The sequence below is a fragment of the Thermothelomyces thermophilus genome, chromosome 1, assembly GCF_000226095.1.
Source record: "Thermothelomyces thermophilus ATCC 42464 chromosome 1, complete sequence".
NCBI lineage: Eukaryota > Fungi > Ascomycota > Sordariomycetes > Sordariales > Chaetomiaceae > Thermothelomyces > Thermothelomyces thermophilus.
In genome coordinates, this window is record NC_016472.1 from 8,628,040 (window position 1) to 8,650,070 (window position 22,031).

Here is a 22,031-nt window from a genome sequence, read left to right on the forward strand (position 1 = left end):
GGGGTTGTGTTGGTTGCGCCAAGGCCGACAGAAAGCAAGGTGCCTTGTTGACAAGGTAATGGCGGCTCCACTTTTCTACTCAAACCTGGCAAGCGATCTACCATTCGAGTCTCTTGCTTGCAAGGATTCTGCGAGCCGTCCCGCAATTGATAATCATGGGCACACAGTCTTCAGACCAACTTCTGGCCGAGCCAATTTGCGGCCACGAACATCGCCATCATCGCAAATTTACTCTCTGGCGCCCATAGTGTGTACATACGTCGCTATATGCCCTGCGCAGTCGCGCATTCTTTCTTATCTATTGTGAGTAGTGCTGGGCCTTGCCAGGTGATTGTGCCTCGGCGACTGAAATGCTCGTGACATTGTCGCAACCCGCGTTTTTGTTTTGTTTCTGCCCTTTTTTGGCGCTGCTGGCCTGACAGACCTCACTGACCTACCCTCTTTTCCACCCCTCGCACAGCAACCGCCATTTTGACGCCAACAAAAGTGCGCATCCTCTACCCGAGGAGAGAATGACAGAAAGAATCACCGACCAGCAGGTCGCCGACCTCGTTGCCCTGCTACGCACCGACGCATCGATCGACGTCAAGGTTCAACATGTCACTGCTGCCAAGTCGTGCATCAAGCAGCAGACTGTTCCCGAGTCCTGTATAGTGCCGCTGTTCGAAGCTCTCCGCACAGCGTCTAGTTCTCAGAATTCCATCCTCGTCAATGCCGGCTTCAGCGCGCTTAATCACCTCTTCACCCGGCTTGGCCGGCAAGATCCCAAGGCGCTGGCCAGGGAGGGCGTCCGCACACTACCGCTTATTGTCGAGAAGCTGGGAGACCAAAAAGAAAAGTTCCGCCAGCTGGCTCAGCAAGCCCTGGTCACCCTCTATAAAGTGGCGCCGGTGGAGGTTGAGCGCTCTGTGCGCAACATCGCTATGGTTGGCAAGAACCCGAGGGCAAAAGAGGCCAGTCTGCACTGGCTCCTCCAGGTACAAATCGTGGCTCGCCCCGTTCCTTTGTGTGTCCTGGCGGCTGATTGGGGAAAATAGATGCACCAGGAACACGGCCTTCAGTTCCGAGCCTACGTTCCGACCCTGATGGAATTGCTTGAGGATGCGGACGGCATGGTGCGTGACGTAGCCAAGTCAACAGTCATTGACTTGTTCAGGTACGCCTAGGTTGACTTGTTGCCCTTTTTTTTTGTCACATCGACTCACGCAAATACCAGGAACGCACCCGGCCCCGCAAAGTCCGACTTGAAGAAGCAACTGAAGAACTTCAAAGTCCGCCCGGCTATCGAGTCGGCCATCGTCAAAGAGCTCAACCCCACAAGCTCTGCTCCAGCCTCGCAGATCGATAGCCAGGACGACCCCGCGCCTTCGCGCCCGAACCTTGCCGCGAGCATGTCCTCTCTTGCTCAGCGCCCAGTGACACCCGGGCTTCCAGACAGCTCCCCGGAAACCGTCGAACCGTTCTACGTCAACACATCGCGCGAGCTAGACGAGATCCTGAGGGAGATGAATCTTCACTTTGAGGGCAAGGAGACAGAGCAAAACTGGATGAAACGGGAAGAGAGCATCACGAAACTTCGGAGGATGATAGCTGGCAATGCTGCGACCGACTTTCACGACCAATTTCTCGCCGGTCTTCGTGCGCTTCTCGACGGCATGGTCAAGGCCGTTGTCTCGCTGAGGACCAGCCTCTCTAAGGAGGGTTGCAGCTTGGTCCAGGACATTGCGAATGCCTACGGCCCAGCCATGGATCCCATGGTCGAGATTCTCATGCAAACTTTCATCAAGCTCGCCGCCGGGACCAAGAAGATCACCGCTTCACTGGCAAACACCACGGTCGATACCATCATCTCCAGAGTAACCTACACGAATCGAATCATGCAGCATGTCTGGAATGCTTGCCAGGACAAGAACGTTCAACCGCGCCTCTATGCCACCGGGTGGCTGGAAACGCTGCTCAAGAAGGAAGCCCATCATAAGAGCCACGTAGAGCACACGGGCGGCCTAGATCTGATTGAGAAGTGCATCAAGAAAGGTCTCGCCGATGCCAATCCAGGTGTGAGAGCCAAGATGCGTGCGACGTACTGGACCTTTGCGGGCATTTGGCCCGCCAAGGCCGAAGCTATCATGAGCGGGCTCGACGCGACCGCAGCAAAGCTGCTGCAAAACGATCCCAACAACCCCAAATCGCCTAAGAAGCCAGAGGGGGGCGCCCGGCCCGGCCTGGGCCTGTCCAAGAGCGCCATGGGCACTTCGAAGCAGAGCTTGCGGGACACCATGGCAGCACAGCGGCGTGCGATGACGGCCAAGGCTCTACCAGCTCGTCCAGGTTCGGCAATGTCGCACTTCTCAACCCCCGTCGGGACCGTATCCGGTTCGTCACAGCAGCCGGCAGCAACCGCCACGGCGCGCACACGACCCGAGTCAGCCATACTAGGCTCCTCCGCGGGAGGGATCTCTGGTGCTCCCATGAGACCTGGGAAGAAGAGACCGGAAATGGCTGCCCGACCAGCCACTGCGGGACCTTACTCGGTTCGGAGTCATGACCAGCCCTCGACTGAGCAATCCAGTCCTCCGAGTAACCCAAAGCCGAAGGCAGTCACACCGAAATCCATCGCCTCGTCACCGAAACGGACGGCCCCTAAAATGGTTCGCCCGGCTCAGCTGACATCTCCGGGCGAGACAAAGCTTCCAACACCAGTCAGGGCGGGAACTCCAAAGAACTTTGGCTCTCCCCGAAGCACTCCTTCACGGATTGTGCAGCCACCCATTCTCTCGCCGTCAAGCAGCCCCTCAAAGGGGCATGAGGATTTCAGCTTGGTCGTGCCCAACGTGACAGTTGGGGGACCACCTCCCGGCGAGGAACAGCTTCAGGCGCATCATACTGAGGACCAACAAGACATGAACATCATAAGCCGGCCCACCACGCCGTCGAAAGTTCCTGACCTCTCTCCGGCTGGATTGGCGAGCCCGGTACAGCTTAATGGGCCTACCCCAAAGATTGCGAGCCCTGTGGTAACATCTCAGGCTGCCGAAGATGCCGTACCAGCTTCGCCCAGTCCTTTGCATTCTTTGGAAGTCTACGAAGATCCCGCTGAAAGGGAGCAGGAGGCTGAGCCGAAGCCCATCATTGAGCCCGTGCTGGGACATAGGCCAGTGAACGAGGATGCGGCAATTCTCCAGCAAGCCGCACAACAACAGCAACAGGAACAGGAACAGCACGATCCCCAACAACAACAACAACAACAGAGCGGCGAGCCCTACGGGGTAACCCCCCCTCCAGAGAAGCTCAAACAGAACTTGCGCCTGCTGGATAGCGGCATCTCCAAGGTCCAACAAAAGTCCCTCGACGTCCACGGCCTCCGCAAACTCCAAGCTATCATTCGCGACAGCGACGCCAAATCAGCCACCGGCAGCACCTCTCTGCTCACAGACGATAGGTTCGATGCCCTAGTCAAGGGACTCTTCGACTTTCTCGAGTCGCCCCTGAGCCACATACCGGCGGAGAAGGTCCAGGACGTCAAGGGGCAGGTGGTTGCAACTATCAACCTGCTGCTGAGGCGCATGCGGGCCTCCTTCCAGCCGCACGTGTCGCGCAGCCTCGAGAGCCTCGTGCGGGCGAGGGCCGCGTACGAGGGCCGCACGCACCTCGTCAGCGCACTGGAACTGCTCGCCGCCGACCTCGCCGCCCTCGGCGACGCGAGCGAGATCGTGCTGGTGCTGTGCCGCATGCTGGGCGCCGCCATGGACGCCGACGCGGACCCCGATACGCCCGAGGCCGCGGGCAGGTCGCTGAGCATGGGCCTGCACGTTCTCCGGAAGATGATGGAGCAGCGCGGTGCCGGGTTCGTCCCGAGCGATGCCGAGCTAGAGGAGCTGGCGGGCCTGGCGGGCAGATGCCTCGAGAGGACGGAGACGGCGGTGCGCATGGACGCGGTGCACTTGTGTGTCGCGCTCCACGCGCGGGTGGGTGCCGCTCGGTTCTGGGAGGCTGTCAAAGGGGTGAATGAGGGTCCCAAGAACCTGATAACGTATTATATCGCGAGGGAGCAGAGGGAGGGCGGGGCGGGTGTTGTCAGGCCGGTGGTGTGAAAAGCCGTTTTTATTAGGGGAGGGGAGCGACGTGGTCGATGTCGACCTCGTTCTCTGTTTCTGTTCGCGGTTGCGCTGCTAACGATCGTTTCTGTTGACTCGTGTCTCCGCTGGTTGGAGTCTTTTCTCTCTTGTTCCTATTGTCACGACTCTAGGGATCAGGGCGGATGGGAAAGCGGGAAGACGGAGCGCGGCGTCTTGGGTGATGGTTACTTTTTTTTTTTTTTTTTTTTTTACTGGCGATTGGGCTGATCGCCAAGGGTTTGTGAGGAGTTGGGGCACTCTGAATTTGCATCGTGGCACTGTTTAGCTGGAGATTTGATATGATTTAAGGTCTTGGAAATCAGCGTTGTTGCCTCCTCGAGACAGGATTCGGAGGACTGGCGCTCGATGTCAACGGTTGTCTTATCGACCCTTCACGACCACCTGTGCCCGGCTACCTACTTCGAATGTCAGTCGACGACTGAGGTCCTGTAGTTATGAGCTACGTGATTCTTGACAGGAGTCTCAAGCGAACGCAAAGAATCTACCAGCCCTCTACTTCATAGATTGGAGCGATCCAACGATCACTTCCCTGCCAACTTGTTGCGTGATGGAAGCTAGCCTAGCGGTTGCGATGTATGGTTTTTATGGTTTTATGGGTTGTTCGCATCCACTTAGCGTGGACAGATGTCTGATTGTTGGTCTACAGTACATACAAAGTGGGGTGTGGAGTGCACACACGGGCTACTATACGGATTACATGTATGGTCTAGACTGTACATTACTGCGGGATATGCGTGAGGGCCTGGACATTAGTTAACTCGTGGGTGTATTTGTGAATAAGTGTACAGGTATGTATGCATGTATGTATGTATGCATGCATGCAACTCGTACACACATACACTAGGTAATGAATCTTATCAATCTCACTATTTTCCTCTGAAGATCGGTTGAACTGGTTGTGCTGTGTTAGCCCGCTGGAGGGACTTTGCCGGTCAAAGAACTTATTTGAGGGTGGGGCTCCACCTCTCGTTTCGCTGCCGCGTCACCAGGCCCCTGGAATCGAACAGGGGCTGGTAGCGCTTTATCTGAAACGCCAAGCGGCCAGGTTGTCGCTAGCGGAGGATCGAGGATCTCGCCGCAGAAGGCCACTGCAGATCTGTCCTGAAAGGGACCACGCCAAGCATCTTTGGGGAAGAACGAGAAGGGACGACGCCAGCGCCATCGAACCATCGGTTTTCGCGGTCAATGCAGGCACTGGCGCTGGAGCGGTGGGTTCCGTCTGAAACATGCAGGGCGTTTATAAAAGATGGCGGGTGGTGTAACCTTTCGGTAGGTAGTGTATGTGCCTTCGACTACGGTGTAGTGTATGGAGGAGGGTAGTTATAGCACACGGTACATACCTTCCCTAACTTGGGATGTAATGTATGTACTCGAGTACTTCCTGCTTTTCCATCCCGCTGTCAATCATTCCCCGGATTACACACCCACCGACCTTACTTTGATTGCACCATGGAAGTTGCTACCTTACCAGGTAGCATTGCAAATGCCGCGGGCAGTTCTTCCTGCCTTCGCAGGCAATTCCCAGCATCACAGAGAAAGGGATAGAGTCGAACATTTGGGTAAGGGAACCTGGGAACGACCAACAGTCTGACCCACTGCACTAGTTACACCAAAGGGTACTTCTGTTGTTTGGAAATTGGGTTCCATCTGCCGCGAGCAGTTACCGTCCATCACCTCGTCGACTCGAGCCCAATCTCTCCGGTCGTGGCGTGGCTCAGCTGTGGTCAGACAATCTGTTGACGCTTACTCTGCCCACAGTAATCTGTCATCTCTGTTTCTGGCCTCGAGCGCCACTTCCAATCGTAGTTCAGGAAGGGTACCAGACGGTTTATTGGTCGTCGATGTGCCAATCTTGGGTGCGCTACGCAGCCGTCGCTCTGATTGCCCGGACGTGCAGCTGCAACGCTGTAGACGGAGGCAGAGCAGGCTCGGCGCAATCCGCGTGTGGGTGATTATAGGGTAGTGTATGCACTCTGGAAAGCAGTTTAGGTTGTATGCACGACTAGGGCTTTCCACAAAGTACGTGACCGAGATGCGCCACATATCCGGTATCCGGCTGGGTGGCTCGTTCAAGGCGACGGTCGTAAATTGAGTTATGTTTCGGACAATGGCCGCGGGCCTGCTCGCACTGGCGGGGTCACCGCCTACTCCGTAGTTCTTCCGATCCCGTTGACGTCGGAGGTGCCTCGGTAGATAACTCCTATTCATGTCTTTGGGCAGAACCACTGGGAAAACCGAACCTCTTGTGATAACGGGACCGAATTGCAGGCAATGAGGTGAAGCAACGGACTGGGCTTCTAGACCACATTCGCACAAAATTCCACAAGGGTCGGAGGGGGGGTTCGTGTCGCGACTCTGAACAGAGAGACTCCTTAGTTGTTGGGTACTTCTAGGCTAAGCTACAATTGGTTCTCGCCCTAATCCCCTCCCCCCCCAACCCCTGTGCTGCCCCTGACCGTCAGTAATGTGACTAACCCACTAGGTAAAGGTACCCTTTCCCTGTACCGCCTCGAACAGCGAGAGGGGCCTGCAAGGACTGGCCCATCTGGCGAAGAAACAGCAACTCCAGGCGAAGCCAGCCAAATGCGCGTCCCAATCCAGGAGCCCCAGGCCCCTCCGCATCTTCCCACGTTCCCCGTCCCGTCTCGAGCTTTGAGGTTACCTACCGTTGGTTAAGGACGCCTGCGCGTTACCACATTTTACCATTTCAACCTCGCCCTTTTCCGACCGTCGAGCCCGACCGCAGAGCTACTTGCAGACTGCCGAACCCCAGCTGCCGGTGTTCCATTCTATTCCCGCGCGCCACGAGCAAACGCTCCCTTTTCGCTTAGCCCTGCTTTTGGTCCCCTCCCCTCCGACAAGCTCTTCGATTGCGAGCTCTCCGTCGGGCAACAAAAAGAACAAAACGCAGATTCCCTCCCCTCCATTTGACTTACTTCGACAAAATTCGACAACGCTGTAGTCGGCCCTGACAGCTTGATCGGCCCAGCATCGCTAACTAATCGCTTTCCTGCCGAACCAAAAATATACACAACGAACGGTAGCCTAGCTCGCCTCCGGTGACGGCAGCCGGTCGCCTCTCTGTCCCCCGCCCTGCGCGACCCCTCTCGGTACAGAAGAACATAAGCGTCCGAGAAGGAATATAGCTGGTTGGAGGAAAGCAGAATATATCCTCTGATGAGGTGCTACTGGATTCGGGCCCTCGACCGTCTACCACGCATTGCTAAACCTACATGCTGTGCCGGTCTCAGCTCGTAGCTCTGTAGCCAGTGCACTCCCGGCTGGTCCGACCTGTTAGCAACACCTAGGGCGTCCTCGGATTTTCCTCACAACCATGGACGACTACCTGGATAGTCCCATGGACGCGGACGATATCTTCCCCTGCAAGGGGTGCGGCGAGGTGAGTTGCCTTTGTTTTTGTCCGTTTCAAGTTGAAATTTTCCCTCTTCTGACGACACGATGGCGCAGATCTTGGAGGAGGGGAAAGCCTTTGAACTCGGTATGTTCGGGTCGCATGTCATAACCCGATGCTTCTGTCGCGAGGGTCGTCATATCGATGTCGAGGACTAACCCGAGATCCCCTAGCCGGTAATCGATGGCATCTTGACTGCTTCCGCTGCAACACCTGCAACACATTGCTCGATTCGGACGCGAACCTTCTCCTGCTAGGTGACGGCTCGCTCATCTGCAACAACTGCACCTACAGCTGTAGCGCCTGCGGGAACAAGATTGAGGACCTCGCCATATTGACAGGCGACCAGGCCTTCTGCGCGACCTGCTTTCGTTGTAGGAACTGCAAGAGGAAGATTGAGAACTTGCGCTATGCCAGGACGTCGCACGGCATCTTTTGCATGAACTGCCACGAGTCGCTGATGGCGAGGCGGCGCAAGAAATCCAAGGCGGCTGCGCAAGCGAAACGGGAGAAGGATGCGTCACCGTTGATCACAGACAAATCCTTGCCCGCCTTACCGCCCAACGCCGTCCCCCCCGGTGCCTTCTCACACGACCGCGTGACTCCCGATTCCGACGCGCCGACAGAGCTGTCCCCGCGCCCCCGTACCGCGTATGGGGTAAACGAGCCCTCCTCACGAGCCGGCTCAAGACCTGATCGTTCCCCCGAGCGGTCGCAGGACCCGGCGAAAGACTCTGGCCTCGCACCGTCCGCCTCCACGTACAGGCACAACCGAAGCTCGGCCATCTTCTCGGCTAACATGGACAATGGAGACTCGGACGGAGGCTTCTACATCCCCGTGGCGCTTGACCCCAGTCCCGCACCGGCACTGACTCCACAGTCCATATCGGATGCCTACGCCGAGTCCAGCAGCAGGAGGGCCAAGGATAGGGACCACTCCACGCCGAAGCCGCCGTCGGCGGAGAAGAGGTCTGATTCGCAGGCATCGACCCCTCACATCGCGTTCCAGGAAAAGCCCAGACAGCCGTCCTCGGATTACGAGGCACCTCAGCAGGAGCGGCCGGCTCGGATGCTCTCAAAGAGGAACGGAAACCCCAGGGCTTCGCCCGGTGCCGAGGAAGGAAGGGCCTCTAGTACCAAGTCACAGCCCAGCGAGGAGTTCAAGCTGCAAGACGCCCCGAAGAATAAGAGGCTGGCTAACTCCAGAAGCAACTCCTTAACCAGCAATTCGGTGGACGCGCCTGCCCCCGCCAAGGCACCTCCGGCCCCTCCTCGTAACAGAGAGGCCCAGGCCAACGCTGCAAATATCGGGTCTCCCCGTCAATCTGGGGCAGCAGATAAGGGCACCCCGTCGAGACCTTCGCAGGATTCTCGACGAAGGGAGGATGACACCGCCCGTCCCAATGTTGACTCTTCAGCCTCCGATCGGCCCGAGGCGCTCTCCCCGCCTCCAATCCCCAGGAAAGAGGTCCCTCAGAGCCAGTCTCGAAGCGGTGAGTTTACGGCGCCCGGGCGTGTCCGAAAACGGAGGGACGAGCTAACGAGGTCCAAACCAGCGAACGGCAATGAATCCATTCCACCGCCGCGTGGAGCAATACCCGAGACAAAACCGGGCGACTCGTACATGCAGCCCAGGGCGCCGCCACAGCCTCCCTCTCAGCCCGCCAAGGAACCCACAACTTCTGGCAACGAGACTTCGGAATATAAACTGTCGCCCAAGCTGCCTCGCTGGAGCTCGGGGGGAGAGTTTACCATGGACGAGGATTTGGCCAGGATACTAGGCACCGACGAAGGGTCGTCATCGATACTTCGGCGTGTATCGAACGCTGTCCGGCATGGGAGAAACAACAGCACCGAAACGATCAGCAATAACAACAATAACAACAGTAGTAATAATAGCAGCAACAGCAGTAGCGGCAGTGGCAGCAACAACAACCGGCGAGGCCACAGCAGGAGTGTGAGCGAAACGACCAGGGGAACTACATCACCAGGATGGCCGAAGACGCCGATCGCCGAAAATCCGGATGGCTCTCACGAGGTCTCCAGCCCCGCCTCCGTGGCCGCTGCCGGACAGGATGACCCTGTGCTCTTGAAACGGCAGCTGAAGAGCTCAGAGCAGCGTGTGGCTGAGCTCGAGCGACAATTCAACACGGAAAAGGACCTGAAGAATCTGAACAAGAAGCTCGTCGAGAAGAGAAAGACGGTTTCGGTGTTGGACACTCAGACCGAAATCATGATTCGGCAGATTGAGGTGCTCGCTGGCTACGTGGAGCGGGCCAAGAAGACGAACGAACCGATTGACACCCGCGAGCTGGAGGAATCGGCGATCAAGGAGTTTATACAGAAGTTGGAGAAGGTCAAGCAGGATATGACAGCCGCCATCGAGAAGCTTCACGCTGAGCGGGACGAGCTCTTGGAGCAGAAGGCACAGGCAATCGCCGACCGAGATCGGGCGCTGCTCGAGTTTGAGCAGCTTTCTTCCAAGAACGCTCAGCTGGCCGACATGAACAATGACCTGACACACCAGATCCAGGAGCGGTTCAAGCAGCAAATCAACAATGGTGACCTGAAGGTGCCCTCCAACGGTCTCGGCATCTACGGCCACACCAAAGGAGCCCCGTCGGCATCGGTCAATGATGCAGCCAGCCTGCAGACAGGCACTACAATGGTCGGCACCGACGTGGATGAGCCGGTCCTGGAGGGGCCCACCGTGGTCAACATTCGGAAGGGCCAGGTGAAGAAGTTCAACTGGAAGAAGGGCTCCAGCAAGGTTGCGCACAACATCTCCAAGGGCATCAACCGTGCCGCGGGCGCGTTCCAGCAGCAGGAGCAAGCCCGGTCGCAGCAGCACCAGGCCCTCTCGGGCGACAACATCGGGATTCCGTACAACATGACGGTTGCCCAGACCGAACCGCCGACCACCATGAACCCTCCTCCGAGCGGGCCCAACAATCGGGCCGGGACAGAGAACACGCGGCAAGGGTTCGGTTTCTTCGGCAAGAAGCAGGCCAACAACATGCCCAAGTCGACGGCATCCACCGCCAATGCCTCCCCCGCGCCCGTCCAGGCCGAGGCGCCCAGTACGCTATTTGGCTCGGAGCTCGTTGAGCGGGCCGAATATGAGCGCCGCCAGATCCCCAGCGTGGTGACGCGCTGCATCGAGGAGGTGGAGCTGCGCGGTATGGACATTGAGGGCATTTATCGCAAGACGGGCGGCAACTCGCTGGTCAACTTGATCCGGGAAGGATTCGACAAGACTGATGACTTTGATATCTCGGACCCGTCGCTGGACATCACGGCCGTCACGAGCGTGCTGAAGCAGTATTTCCGCAAACTACCCACGCCGCTGCTCACGTTTGATGTGTATGATCGGGTTCTGGAATCGAATTGTAAGCTATGGTGGCGGCAGTGATTGGCTTATTTCTTCTTCTTCTTTTTCTTCTTCTCCTCCTCCTCCTCTGCGCGTTTTGGCCGATGCTGACGCTTCTCGCAGCGATACAGGATGAGAAAGAGCGGTGCGCGCACCTGCGGAAGACGGTCAACATGCTGCCGCAAAAACACCGTGACTGCCTCGAGTTTCTCATGTTCCACCTTGCCCGCGTCGCTAGCAGGGAGCGCGAGAACTTGGTGAGTCTCCTCGTCCACTTCCGGCTGCCCTCTCCTCCCACTTCCCATCCCGCCCAAGGAACCCTGATCGCAAGGCTAACGGGTCGAAGATGTCCCCCAAGAACCTCGCCGTCGTCTTTGCGCCCACCATCATGCGCGACCACAGCCTTGAGAAGGAGATGACCGACATGCACGCTAAGAACATAGCCGTGCAGTTCCTGATCGAAAATAGCCATACCATCTTTGGTGATGACTGATATACGCCTTCTTCTTCTTTCCAACGGTAGGCTTCGAGAAGAAAGATAAAGGTAGCAAAGACAAGACGGCTCGGTTGTTTGTTTTTCTTCTTTCTTCTTCCTTTTCTTCTTCTTCTTGTTCTTCTTTCTTTTCTCTCAAACGAGGAATTGACGAAAATTGGGATGACTGGCGACGCATTTGGGGAACTTGAGTTTTATATTTTCCCCGTTTTCTCTTTTGGTTGTGCTTGTTGACTATGTGCAGTTGCTCTGCGATGTGTATATACCTCCAGCCGTTCGAGCTATCAGCTGTGCTGTTCTTTCTTGAAAGAGGCCCCCCCTTTTTTTGGCCTGTTGTGTTGTTCATATTGACACCCTAACGAGCAAAATATCCGAGTGTGCGATTTGGACTGGTTAGCAAGGCAATTGGAGGCAACGGGCCGAATTTTTTGCCCCTTCTGTCTTATATCCCATATTACGTTTCTTTTTTCCATTGTCATGATGTTGTGGTCTTCAGCCCGTACAGCTCTTTCGGTAGCCTGTATCTTGGCCGGCATGCAGCGAGAATCTTGGATTTGGATGTTTATCCTTATATTGATGTTGATTTCTATTCTAACTTCCAGCTCCTTGTTTTTGGCATGGACAAGGGCAAGAAGGCACCGCAGACAATCAAATTGATGCAAGGGCCCTCGTCACAGTTGTTGGATGCACAACCGGTTGATCTCGCCTCTCTGCGCTCTTCTACCCTGCGGATGGTATTTAAGAGTAGAACTCGGGACTTTCTTTCCGCGCCCGGCAAAATTCAACTCGTGGCTCCGTCTACCCAAACGATAGACACACTTTTTTTCTGCCTTGCACATGGTCGTCTCTGGCACCATGGTTTGCTTCAGCTCTACAGTGTCGGAGCTGGGGCTTGTCCGAATGGTTGAGCGTGTGGCACAACAACGCTCGTAAGGGGAGAGAGAGCCCATGAGCGGATACTTCTTGATGCTCAGAGAAGCCAGGCCTAGCCTGTCTCCAAAGTTTAAGCCTCCGTCATCCCGGCACAAACCAATTCCTCATTCCCGGGTATCAACAATAGCGCACACAGAGAGAAAAGTCTAGCCGATAAAAAAAAAAAAGAAAGAAGGAAAAAAGAAAAAGAAAAGAAAACAAAGTAGAAATACGCCCAAGCAGCCGCCACCCCCCATCTCGCCTCGCTCGTCCTCATTGCACATTCGCGCATCATTTACCCTCGCCCACGAGCTTCTTGACCTTCTCGAGCAGGATCTTGCCCTCCCTCCCGAGCTTGACCTTGCCGTCGCGCCCGGGCGTCTTGGCCTTGGCCATGGCCCTGCGGTAGCGCTCGCGCTCCGCGACGCGCCGCTGCCGCTCCTGCTCGCGCCGCTCCCGCTCGGCCCGCCGCTCCTCCGCCTGCTTCTTGGCGCGCTCGGCGGCCGCGAGCTCCTTGGCGAAGTAGTCGGGATGGCCATGGCGATGGCGCCGACGCTGTTGCGGCCCCTTCGGCCCCGTCCCGCGCCCCTGCGCTTCTTCCTCCTCGTTGTCCTTGTCGTTGTGGTTGTCGTTGTCCTTGTCGTTGTGGTTGTCGTTGTCCTTGTCGTTGTGGTTGTCGTTGTTGGCGGACCGGCTCTCCGGCTTGGCGGCGGCGGCGGCGGCGGCGGCGGACGACGACTCGAGCATGGCTTGTCGCTCCGGGTGGATCTGGGGCACGCCCTTCGGTTCAGCTGGTCTGGCCTCTTCGCCTTGCTGCTGCTGCTGCTGCTGTTGCTGTTGCTGTTGCTCCGGGGGAGCGGCGGTACCGCCGGCTGCTTCGGCCGTGGCCGTGGTCTGGTCTTGGGCCGGGAGAGGGGCGGCGTGTTGTTGTTGTTGCTGTTGGTATTGCGCCTTGATTTTGGCGTACTGCTTCTTGACCTTGGCCTTGGTGATCAGGTCTTTCTTGATCTTGGTCACTGCGGAAGTACTAGTTAGTTCCACGTTCACATTGGGGCCAAAGGCTGGGAAGAGGGGGAACATTATTACCCTTTCGTCGCCAGGGACCGTCAGGGAGGTTCTCAGGCCCGACACGGAATCCGTGCTTGGCTTTCTTGGGTTTCCTAGTGTCATCGGCCGCGGGGCGTGCCCCGGCGTCGGAGCTAGAATCCTCCTCGCGAGCGCGTTTTCCGGGCATAGTTGATGCTGAATCGAGACCGTTGCTGCAGCTTGTCCTGTTCGTGCTCTGCCGTGGCGCCAGTGTTCATTCGACTTGGCCGTTCTGCCATGGAATGATTTTTTGGCTGCGATAAGGCCGTTTCCCCGTTATCGACGCCGGGCGGTGAGAGTGTGGGCCCCTCAACCATGTTCGGCCCCGCACCTGACGCAACCAGCGGATTGCGCAGTGTTACAGCGTTCTCCACATGATTTGTTGAGCATGCGGGACACTCTACGGATTAGTATGTTGACTCGGACCCTGTCTAAAACGCTCGTGGCAGGTTCAGAGCCTCGGAGACTTGAAAGCACATTCCTAGGAATGCCCGATCACCGGCGAAGTTTCGCGATTGCCTCTCGAGGGTCGATACACACCTACATCGACATGACCTACTCATTGAAAGCGACAGAGCCCATGTTTTAGTTTTGCTTGTGTGCTTGTCGGCAGATGTAGGCATGTAGTAGGTATGGATGTCCTGTATGCACATACACTACACCACGTCTCAGTATGCAACAGGGTTGAGACGGGCTTGAACAGCGGCACTCGGCACGTGGCTAGTTAGTTATCCGGTCCTCGTGGTTTCCCCAAGGGATTCTCAGACAAAGAGGTGCCACAATCTTTCAACTTCGAGGAACGGGATATCCTGAGAGACAAAGCCCTTCTCATTCAGGAAGGACGATCGAAGATGTTCGGCTCGCTCACCCACTCTCTGGCCAACGTGGACTCTAGCAGGTATGCAGTTCAGTATGTGAAATAACCCCAGACATTGCTTCCAGTGCCGAAGGACCTAGCGGGCCACAGCTTGTTGGCTGCCAAGATTACAGTGGGGGCGGACAAGGGCTAGGCGAAACCGCCGGGATCAGCCCCGAGCAGCTGGAAGCGTGTGGGAGTTGGAGCGGATGATCCAGCAAGCGGCATGCGCGACCCCGAACAGTGAATGTCGGTAAGCGGCATGCACTTGGTGAATTTTAACTGACATCGGCGAAATGACTTCTGGCCCAATCTCTAAGTTACCCGACACCTCCGTGGGTCACGGATTCCATTCCCGATCAAGAGCGCGACCTGAGGAGCGAAAAGGAAAACCTCCGCATCCCGGTGGCCCGGCGCTGGTAGTTCGCTTTCCATCTCCATTTCCACTAACTAACATTAACATTACCTGACCGCAATCCAAAGTGCTGAACCCCCCCCCCCCTTTTTCCCCAAATTCTCTGAACCAACCAACGACCAACGATCGCTAGGTTTCTCTTGTGTGACTTGTTCCTTCTGCTATCCCTACGAGCACACCGCCACCCTAAACTCCCTTGCCATCTACGTCACTTGACGGCCGTTTCAATAAATCTCATTTGTACGCAGTACACTACTAGCAAACAGGCCGTAGGGGGCGTTCACAGTATCATTTTGCACTACACCACTACACTTGTCGGAAGCACAAGAGGTTCTAGTCCGGCAGAACGGGCATCCCGAACCGGCCGGAGCCCTGTGCGGTTTCCGTTAAGTTATGGAGTTAATGCCAGGAATGACATGGGAGTGACGAGTTTCGTTCCCGGCACGTCCCGCGCTTTCCCGCTCACACACCACTATCAGCTACACCACACACCACACAGCACACACCACCAACACCATCAACACCACCATCAACACCACCACCAACACCACCACCAACACCACCATCAACAACACCACCACCACCATCAACACCACCACACAGTTACACACCAACACCACCCACGCGCCTGAGTTGAAGTTTCAGGGCTTGCCACCCCACCCAGGCCGGACCGTTTAGACCATAGCGGCCCGGCTCGGAGACCAGAAAGAGCCAGCTTCCAAATCGGATACCAAAGATGCCTATGCTTCGTGAAGACGATACGCCTCGGACGGAGTCGAGGGATGCCGACTCGCCATATCCCGATTCCGCTCCCATCGCAATCCGCAACCCTACAGGCGATGCAAAGGCGCGATGGCTCTCCCGCCGCCTTTCCGAGGAGAGCATCCAGACCGAATTATGTGAAGGACCGATCCCAGACATCCCCCCCAGGCCAGCCACGCCTCCCGGGGCTGTCTCCCAAGCGGTCTCCGACAGAGCTGAACTCATCGAGAGGTTGAAGCGCGGCGAGAGCCCGACCTGGATTCCCAACCGCCATGTATGTCTAATATTCTTTCCCTGTTTCCGACCTCCGCTCACATCATTGCCCCCCCCCCCCCCCACCCGGGCGGAGGAGGCTCTCAGCGGGATATTCGGAGCTGACAATGCATAGCTGGAATCTCTGCTCCGCCAGGACGAGCAGTCTTCCCCCCCAAGGACACCTCAGGCGGCTGGCGCACCAGCCTCGCCAAGCTTGCTTCCTGCACCTACCATCACCCCCGAGAGGCACGATGCCACCACCCGGGACCAGCAGCGTGCCGGCTCGCCCGCGCACGAAGGGACGACCATCGAGCGCCCTAGGTCCGCCCTCCACAGTGGCAACTTCACCCCAGTGGAACCGTCTCCGGCCACGGGCGACCCCGAGAGTGCTTTCTCTCGCGGCAGCGAAAGCCGCTCCCTCTCGGCCCATGCCGCATGGATGGCCACGTCACCCCCGAGGGACCACACGCCCTTTTACTTTGCCCACGGCCCGCCAAGCTACAGGCGGGAGGCCTTCGCGTCCGGTCCCTCCTCGTTGAGCTCCTCGCTCTCCTCAAGCTTTGCCTATCAACCGCCGACAAGCCCGCTGGTTCAGTCAGAGAGCAACGAGGATCTCGACCTGACCTTGCCTCTCGACAGCTTCAAGATCGATGCAAACAGCCCGCGCAACTCTCGCCGTCACACCCTCAACCTTGGCGCTTCTCCCTTCGGCGACCCTGCCATCCACAGGCAGGCCCCCCTCCGTCGCGAGAGCACCCAACCGTACCAGGCACACCAGCCCCGGCGATCCCTCCACTTGAGCCCCAGCATCTCGATTGCCGGCCTACCAACCCCGCAGACGCCCGCATACTTCAGATCCCGGCGGCCGTCGCTCGGCTCGGAAGCCTCGCCCTTACACCACGCATCCATGGTGGGCTCCTACGAGGAGAGCATCCTGAGAGGCCGCATGTCCACCACGCCTTCCAAGCCTCTGGAATTCACGGCGCAGATAGGGGTCCTGGGCCTCGGGAAATGCAAACCGAGCCTGCGCTGCCCGGCTCATGTCTCGCTACCTTTCTCCGCCGTCTTCTACAATTATCCCAGCACCCCCTCCGGCGGCAACAAGCCGGAGGACGGGCCGAGTCCCTACGTCGGACAGATTGACCTCGAGAATGGATTGTCCAACCCGGAGGAGGAGCAGCGGGCAAAGAGGAAGATGCAGTCCCGATATCAGGATCCAAAAGGCGCCGCGGAAGAACCACCCTTGTCCCGCGATGGTTCCGCCGAGCTCTCGGAAGGTGAGGGGGCCTTGCGGGCTGCGAGAAGTAAGCGACCCTCCCGGACACCCAGGGCGCCCCCGGGGGGTAGCTATCGCATCCCCGAGAAGGGACAGCTCCAGATCATCATCAAGAACCAAAACGAGACGGCTGTCAAGCTGTTCCTAGTACCGTACGATTTAGCAGGCATGGAGCCCGGCACCAAGACCTTCATCCGTCAACGCAGTTACTCTGTCGGGCCCATCCTCGAAGGAGAGGGGCCCAAAGACGGCCCGGATCTGGGACCTGAACGGCCCATCCTGCGCTACCTCATTCACCTGCACATCTGCTGTCCTTCCAAGGGCCGCTTCTATCTCTACAAGTCTATACGCGTCGTCTTTGCCAACCGCGTCCCCGACGGCAAAGAGAAACTACGTAACGAGGTGACCTATCCGGATCCCCGGTTTACTCCGTACAAGCCAATCCGCGTCATGCACCCCCCCGTCGGCACCGGCCATGCTACCGGCGGACCTCCTCTCGGCGGCATCTCCCCTGGTGCAGCGGCCCTCGCCGCAGAGCGAGCCTTTCGCAGACGCAGCGCCGGGTTCTCACCAGGGCAGGGGCACCACCATCCTCTTCCCCAAAACCAGTACCCGCAACACCACTCCGGGCACCACTTCTCGTACGCCTCGTTCAAGGACCCCGCCGCCTTCGTTACACCAGCACATCAAGCCCTCGGCGCATCCGCTTGGAAAGCGCAACAGGCCCTGCCGCCCGAGCAAGGCCTCATGGCGGCAGCAACGGCAACGACGACAACCTTGGCCGCCACCACGCCCATTGCGAGAGCGCCGACAATACCAGGCCAGGAAATGGTTGATCCTTTCACTGACAACACCAACACCAACACCAACACCAACACCATTGCCGCAACCGGCTCTTATATCCCAGGAGAAACCCGCGAGGAACCACGCGGAGCCGGCTCAGCGGACGACAACGCCAACGCCAACGCCAACGCCAACGCTACACAGAGCGTCGCCTTAATCACAACTACTCCACCACCTCCACCACCACCACCACCAGCAGCAGCAGCAGCACCCACAGAGGGCCTTCTATCCAGACGGCTCCGTTCACTGGGCGTACACCACCAGCAATTACGGCAGCGGGCTGGGCAAGAAAAGGAGCAGGAGCAAGAGCACCCGCTCCACCAATCCCAGCCTCAGTCTCGCACTTGACCTCTCTGATATGCTGCAAATCTTGTACTCAACATCTGGAAGATTCAGGTTTGGGATTATTGTGGGTGGTTGCTTGCATACATGTTGTAGCGTAGTATTCCGATTGATCGTCTTTTGTTTCAGGAAAAGAGCAATGGACGGCCGTTCATCTAATAAGTGATAAGGCAGGTCGAAACCCCTGCCATCGTTCTTGTGCAGTCGTGATAATACAAGCACGATATGGAGGGCCTCGGATCATGGAATCATGTCCAAACACGCTTTACTCACTCATCTTTCACACAAACCAAGCCTTCAGAACTCAAAAAAAAAATGGGTCAACTTCACAAATTCATATCTACGTTACTACAAACAGGCCGAGCGCAATGTGGCAAAAAGCTGGGGTGCCAGCGACTCTCCATGGGTTTGGCTTTCCACCACCAACCGTCCCTCCTGTTCTGTGCTTTCCATGCTCCGAGACTCCGCCTGTCGCCGGGAGAACAAGCCCAGCGACTCGGCTCTTATGGCGCTGCGGGCACGAAGCAGCGAGTTACACGCCAAGTGGCAGGCATTGCTTAAAGCTTGTCGTAGTACTGCATCAATGTTAGCATTTGTTAGGTCAAAAGACGCCAAAGGCAAAACTTACGTTCTCGTAGCCCGGAACCTCGACCTTGAGACCCTTGCGCTTGCGGATTTCTTGCACAATTCCGCCAGTCTTGGAAGTAGCATCCAGAGGAGAGCCGCCAGGAAGAACTTGCCAGTGATCGAAGACGGACTGGGGGAAGGCCTGGCCAGAGGTGGCGGCGCGCAGATCGCCGTTGAAGCCGAAAGACTCCATGACGGGGAGGTAGGCCTTGATGGTGAAGAGAGGGGTACCAGGGCGCTGCTCCTCGTTGAAGACGTGACCTCTCCGGCGGGTAAGGACACCGTAGACACCACCCATGGCGCTCTCGGGAACCTGGATTTCGACCAAGAAGACGGGCTCCAGAAGGGCGGGCTCAGCCAGCAGAGTAGAGGCGTAGAGCACGCGGCGGGCGGTGGGGATGATCTGACCACCACCACGGTGGATGGCATCGGCGTGCAAGGTCACATCAAGAATGTTGAAGCGGATGCTGCGCATTGGCTCCTCAGCCATGGGACCCTCGCGGGTAGCCCACTGGAAGCCGGAAACAACCGAGTCCTTGATTTCGTTAAGGTATTGGACGGCCTTGGTCTGGTCGACGAGGAGGTTGGCGCCGGTGGTGTCGGGACCGAACGCCCAAATCTTGCGGGCATCGGTGACATCCCAGCCGAAGTCGTCAGCGAGGAGACGGGCGCGAGCCTTGAAATCGTCACGCGGGTTGATCTTGCCGGCCTCAATGGCGGCGGAGAGCTCTTCATCCAGGGGCTCGGCAACCATGTAGAGACGGTTGTGCTTGTTGGGCGACTTGGAGAGCGCAGTCATGCTGGACTTGCCGCTGACGGTCTCGCGATACTGGACGACAGGGTCCGAAATGATGAGAGGAACACCGGCATGGTCCTCCTCGAGATCCTTCAAGCAGATCTCAAGGTGGAGCTCACCAGCACCAGCAACGACGTGCTCACCAGACTCGTTGGTCAAGGTCAGGACGCAAGGATCCGACTTGGACAGGCGCTTGAGACCTTCGACAAGCTTGGGCAGGTCCTGGGCGTTCTTGACCTGGACGGAACGCTGGACGACGGGGGAGACGGAGAACTTCATGACCTTCATGTTGTGGGCCGTCTCGCTGGTGGTGAGGGTACCGGACTTGAGCAGGAACTGGTCAATGCCGACCAGGCCGACAATGTTACCGGCAGGCATGTCGTCGATGGGCTCGACCTTGCCACCCATCATGAGGACGGTGCGCTGGATGGCCTTGATGAAGAGATCGTCCTTCTTTCCAGGGGTGTAGTTGGGGCCCTGGATGCGGACCTTGAGACCGGAGCGAACGGTACCGGAGAAGACACGGCCGAAGGCGTAGAAGCGGCCCTTATCGGAGGTCGGCACCATCTTGGAGACGTAGAGCATGAGGGGGCCGTTGGGGTTGCAGTCGCGGATGCTGATGGCAGCCTCGTCATCCGGAGGACCCTCGTACAGCGTCTCGGCACGGTACTTCTGCGCAGTGACGGGCGAGGGAAGGTGAAGGATCATCATCTCCAGCAGGCAGTCGGCGGCCGGCAGGAAAGTCCTCATGACGGCCTTGAGGAGCTGCTTGCCCTCCTTGTCGCGGTCCTCGGCCGGGAGCTTGAGGTTGAGCTTCTCTAGCAGGGTGTTGACCTCATCCTTCTTGTAGTTCATGACAGCGGAGAAGATCTTGAAGATGGGGTCCAGGATGAACTGGCAGAAGGCGCGCTCGAGCGGCTTGCCTTCGTGGGTGCCGGTCTTGGACCACTTCTTGGTGTGGGGGTTGAAGTAGTTGTCGCCCTACATTCGTGTCAGATTAGAGACGGCTGCCAGATAGCGCGAAAATGCAACCGTCACTCACCCAGAGGCGCTCCATCATCTTGTTGCGGTCGACACCGAACTTCTTGGCATACCGGATCGCGAACTGACGGATGGTGAAAGCCCAGCCGTGGAGACCAGAGCCGAAAGCGACAGTGCCGCGGTCGGGGTAGACCTGAACATCACCGAGGGCCTTGTCGAGGTAGGTCGAGATGATGACGTTGACCGACTCGATGGTACGGGAGAAAGACTGATACAGGTCCTCCTTGGTGACCTGGAGCTCGAGGAGAGCGCGGTCGACCTTGTTGATGATGACAACAGGCTTGATGCGCTCACCGAGAGCCTGCCGAAGCACCGTCTCGGTCTGCACACACACACCTTCGACGGTGTCGACGACGACGAGAGCACCGTCGGTGACACGAAGAGCAGCAGTGACCTCGGAGGAGAAGTCAACGTGACCGGGAGAGTCGATCAGGTTGATAAGGAAGTCCTTGCCTGCGCTCGGCCATTAGCATTCTGGCACAGTTCGCGAACCGGCTCGTTCGGAACAAGATCCTACCGTTCGACTCCTGGCCAACAATGTCCTTGAGATCCTCCTCCTCGGGCAGGCTACCGTAGAGCGAAATGGCCGTGGACTTGATGGTAATACCACGTTCTTGTTCGTCCGCTCGGGTATCTGTGGCCCGAGCCTCACCCGCCTTGCCGGACGAGATAATACCGGCCTTGGCCAGCAGGGAGTCGGTCAGGGTGGACTTGCCGTGATCGACGTGCGCAATGACGGACATGTTGCGCACGTTCGTGGGCTTGTCTGCGGCCGAGTTAGCATCGAATGCATGACGGGCAAGATTGTCAGCAAGCGCAGACTTACCCATCAAGGCCCGGATCTCCTCGATCGTGAAGCTGTCGAGGCGCCATGGTCAGTACTGCGTACGGCCGGTTGTCTCGTCTTATCTCCGGGCGGGGTAGCGAGGCCCCGAACTCTGCACATCGCGAGAGCACAAAAAGCGACGGGCAGCGCGCTCGGGAGGGACGAGACGACGAGGAGAGCTCGACAGTGAACTTACTTGACCATCTTGGCGGTATTTGACGGATACCTGCTAAAATGGGTGTGTTGGGATGGTGACGGAGGTTTGGTGAAGAAGCTCAGGAAGCAGAGATTTTTTTTTCTTCACCGGAGCTTGGTTAAAGTCGGGCGGACCCTAGAGGTGGACAGGGATCCCGCAGTCCTGCTCAGTGGATCAGCTATCAGCCCCAGACCGATAGCGAGAAACAAGAGAAGGCTGGTTGAAAAAAAAGGCGTCAAAGGACTGTGGAAGTGGAAAGCCAGCTGCTCCGGCGCCCTTTATTATTGCGGTTGCGAGGGAGAGGAAAAACTGAATGAGGGCGGGGAGGAAGGAGGGGTAAAGAAACGGTGGGGCAATGTGAGCCCCGATTTGCAGCCCCTCCACTGG

The 22,031-nt window shown here is 57.6% G+C and overlaps 5 protein-coding genes across 5 annotated transcripts; 3 read left to right on the top strand and 2 right to left on the bottom strand.

Annotated features, from left to right (window-relative positions):
• Window positions 1-168: 168 nt before the first annotated feature.
• MYCTH_2298825 (uncharacterized protein) lies at window positions 169-4,421 on the top strand. The gene is made up of 4 exons (XM_003660413.1): window positions 169-303; window positions 461-977; window positions 1,038-1,156; window positions 1,217-4,421. The coding sequence occupies exons 2-4, from the start codon at window positions 513-515 to the stop codon at window positions 4,089-4,091; spliced, it is 3,459 nt and encodes a 1,152-aa protein (XP_003660461.1). The 5' UTR covers window positions 169-303; window positions 461-512; the 3' UTR covers window positions 4,092-4,421.
• Window positions 4,422-7,281: 2,860 nt separating this feature from the next.
• MYCTH_2298826 (uncharacterized protein) lies at window positions 7,282-11,875 on the top strand. Its single transcript, XM_003660414.1, has 5 exons — window positions 7,282-7,536; window positions 7,605-9,041; window positions 9,105-10,937; window positions 11,042-11,175; window positions 11,265-11,875. Exons 2-5 carry the CDS (start codon window positions 7,664-7,666, stop codon window positions 11,409-11,411), a joined length of 3,492 nt encoding a protein of 1,163 aa, XP_003660462.1. The 5' UTR covers window positions 7,282-7,536; window positions 7,605-7,663; the 3' UTR covers window positions 11,412-11,875.
• A 739-nt stretch (window positions 11,876-12,614) lies between these two features.
• Window positions 12,615-13,557, bottom strand: MYCTH_2124155 (uncharacterized protein; the record flags this gene model as incomplete). Its single annotated transcript, XM_003660415.1, has 2 exons — window positions 12,615-13,339; window positions 13,410-13,557. 2 exons carry the CDS (start codon window positions 13,555-13,557, stop codon window positions 12,615-12,617), a joined length of 873 nt encoding a protein of 290 aa, XP_003660463.1.
• Window positions 13,558-15,074: 1,517 nt separating this feature from the next.
• On the top strand, window positions 15,075-18,286 carry MYCTH_2298833 (uncharacterized protein). The gene is made up of 2 exons (XM_003660416.1): window positions 15,075-15,716; window positions 15,831-18,286. Exons 1-2 carry the CDS (start codon window positions 15,417-15,419, stop codon window positions 18,162-18,164), a joined length of 2,634 nt encoding a protein of 877 aa, XP_003660464.1. The 5' UTR covers window positions 15,075-15,416; the 3' UTR covers window positions 18,165-18,286.
• Window positions 18,287-18,462: 176 nt separating this feature from the next.
• Window positions 18,463-21,920, bottom strand: MYCTH_2314164 (uncharacterized protein). The gene is made up of 6 exons (XM_003660417.1): window positions 21,645-21,920; window positions 21,449-21,480; window positions 21,140-21,388; window positions 20,624-21,075; window positions 18,787-20,562; window positions 18,463-18,733 (listed from the first exon to the last, which is right to left on the bottom strand). The coding sequence occupies exons 1-6, from the start codon at window positions 21,650-21,652 to the stop codon at window positions 18,716-18,718; spliced, it is 2,535 nt and encodes an 844-aa protein (XP_003660465.1). The 5' UTR covers window positions 21,653-21,920; the 3' UTR covers window positions 18,463-18,715.
• Window positions 21,921-22,031: the final 111 nt, after the last annotated feature.

Coding starts and splice junctions, on each gene's coding strand:
- MYCTH_2298825 (XM_003660413.1), top strand. CDS start 513: ATGACAGAAAGAATCACCGACCAGCAGGTCGCCGACCTCGTTGCCCTG. Junction 978..1,037: donor GTCTGCACTGGCTCCTCCAG/GTACAAATCGTG, acceptor TGGGGAAAATAG/ATGCACCAGGAACACGGCCT. Junction 1,157..1,216: donor ACAGTCATTGACTTGTTCAG/GTACGCCTAGGT, acceptor CGCAAATACCAG/GAACGCACCCGGCCCCGCAA.
- MYCTH_2314164 (XM_003660417.1), bottom strand. Junction 21,389..21,448: donor GGAGATCCGGGCCTTGATGG/GTAAGTCTGCGC, acceptor ACTCGGCCGCAG/ACAAGCCCACGAACGTGCGC. Junction 20,563..20,623: donor AGATGATGGAGCGCCTCTGG/GTGAGTGACGGT, acceptor ACACGAATGTAG/GGCGACAACTACTTCAACCC.
- MYCTH_2298826 (XM_003660414.1), top strand. CDS start 7,664: ATGCTTCTGTCGCGAGGGTCGTCATATCGATGTCGAGGACTAACCCGA. Junction 9,042..9,104: donor TCAGAGCCAGTCTCGAAGCG/GTGAGTTTACGG, acceptor GGTCCAAACCAG/CGAACGGCAATGAATCCATT. Junction 11,176..11,264: donor GCAGGGAGCGCGAGAACTTG/GTGAGTCTCCTC, acceptor AACGGGTCGAAG/ATGTCCCCCAAGAACCTCGC.
- MYCTH_2298833 (XM_003660416.1), top strand. CDS start 15,417: ATGCCTATGCTTCGTGAAGACGATACGCCTCGGACGGAGTCGAGGGAT. Junction 15,717..15,830: donor CCTGGATTCCCAACCGCCAT/GTATGTCTAATA, acceptor GACAATGCATAG/CTGGAATCTCTGCTCCGCCA.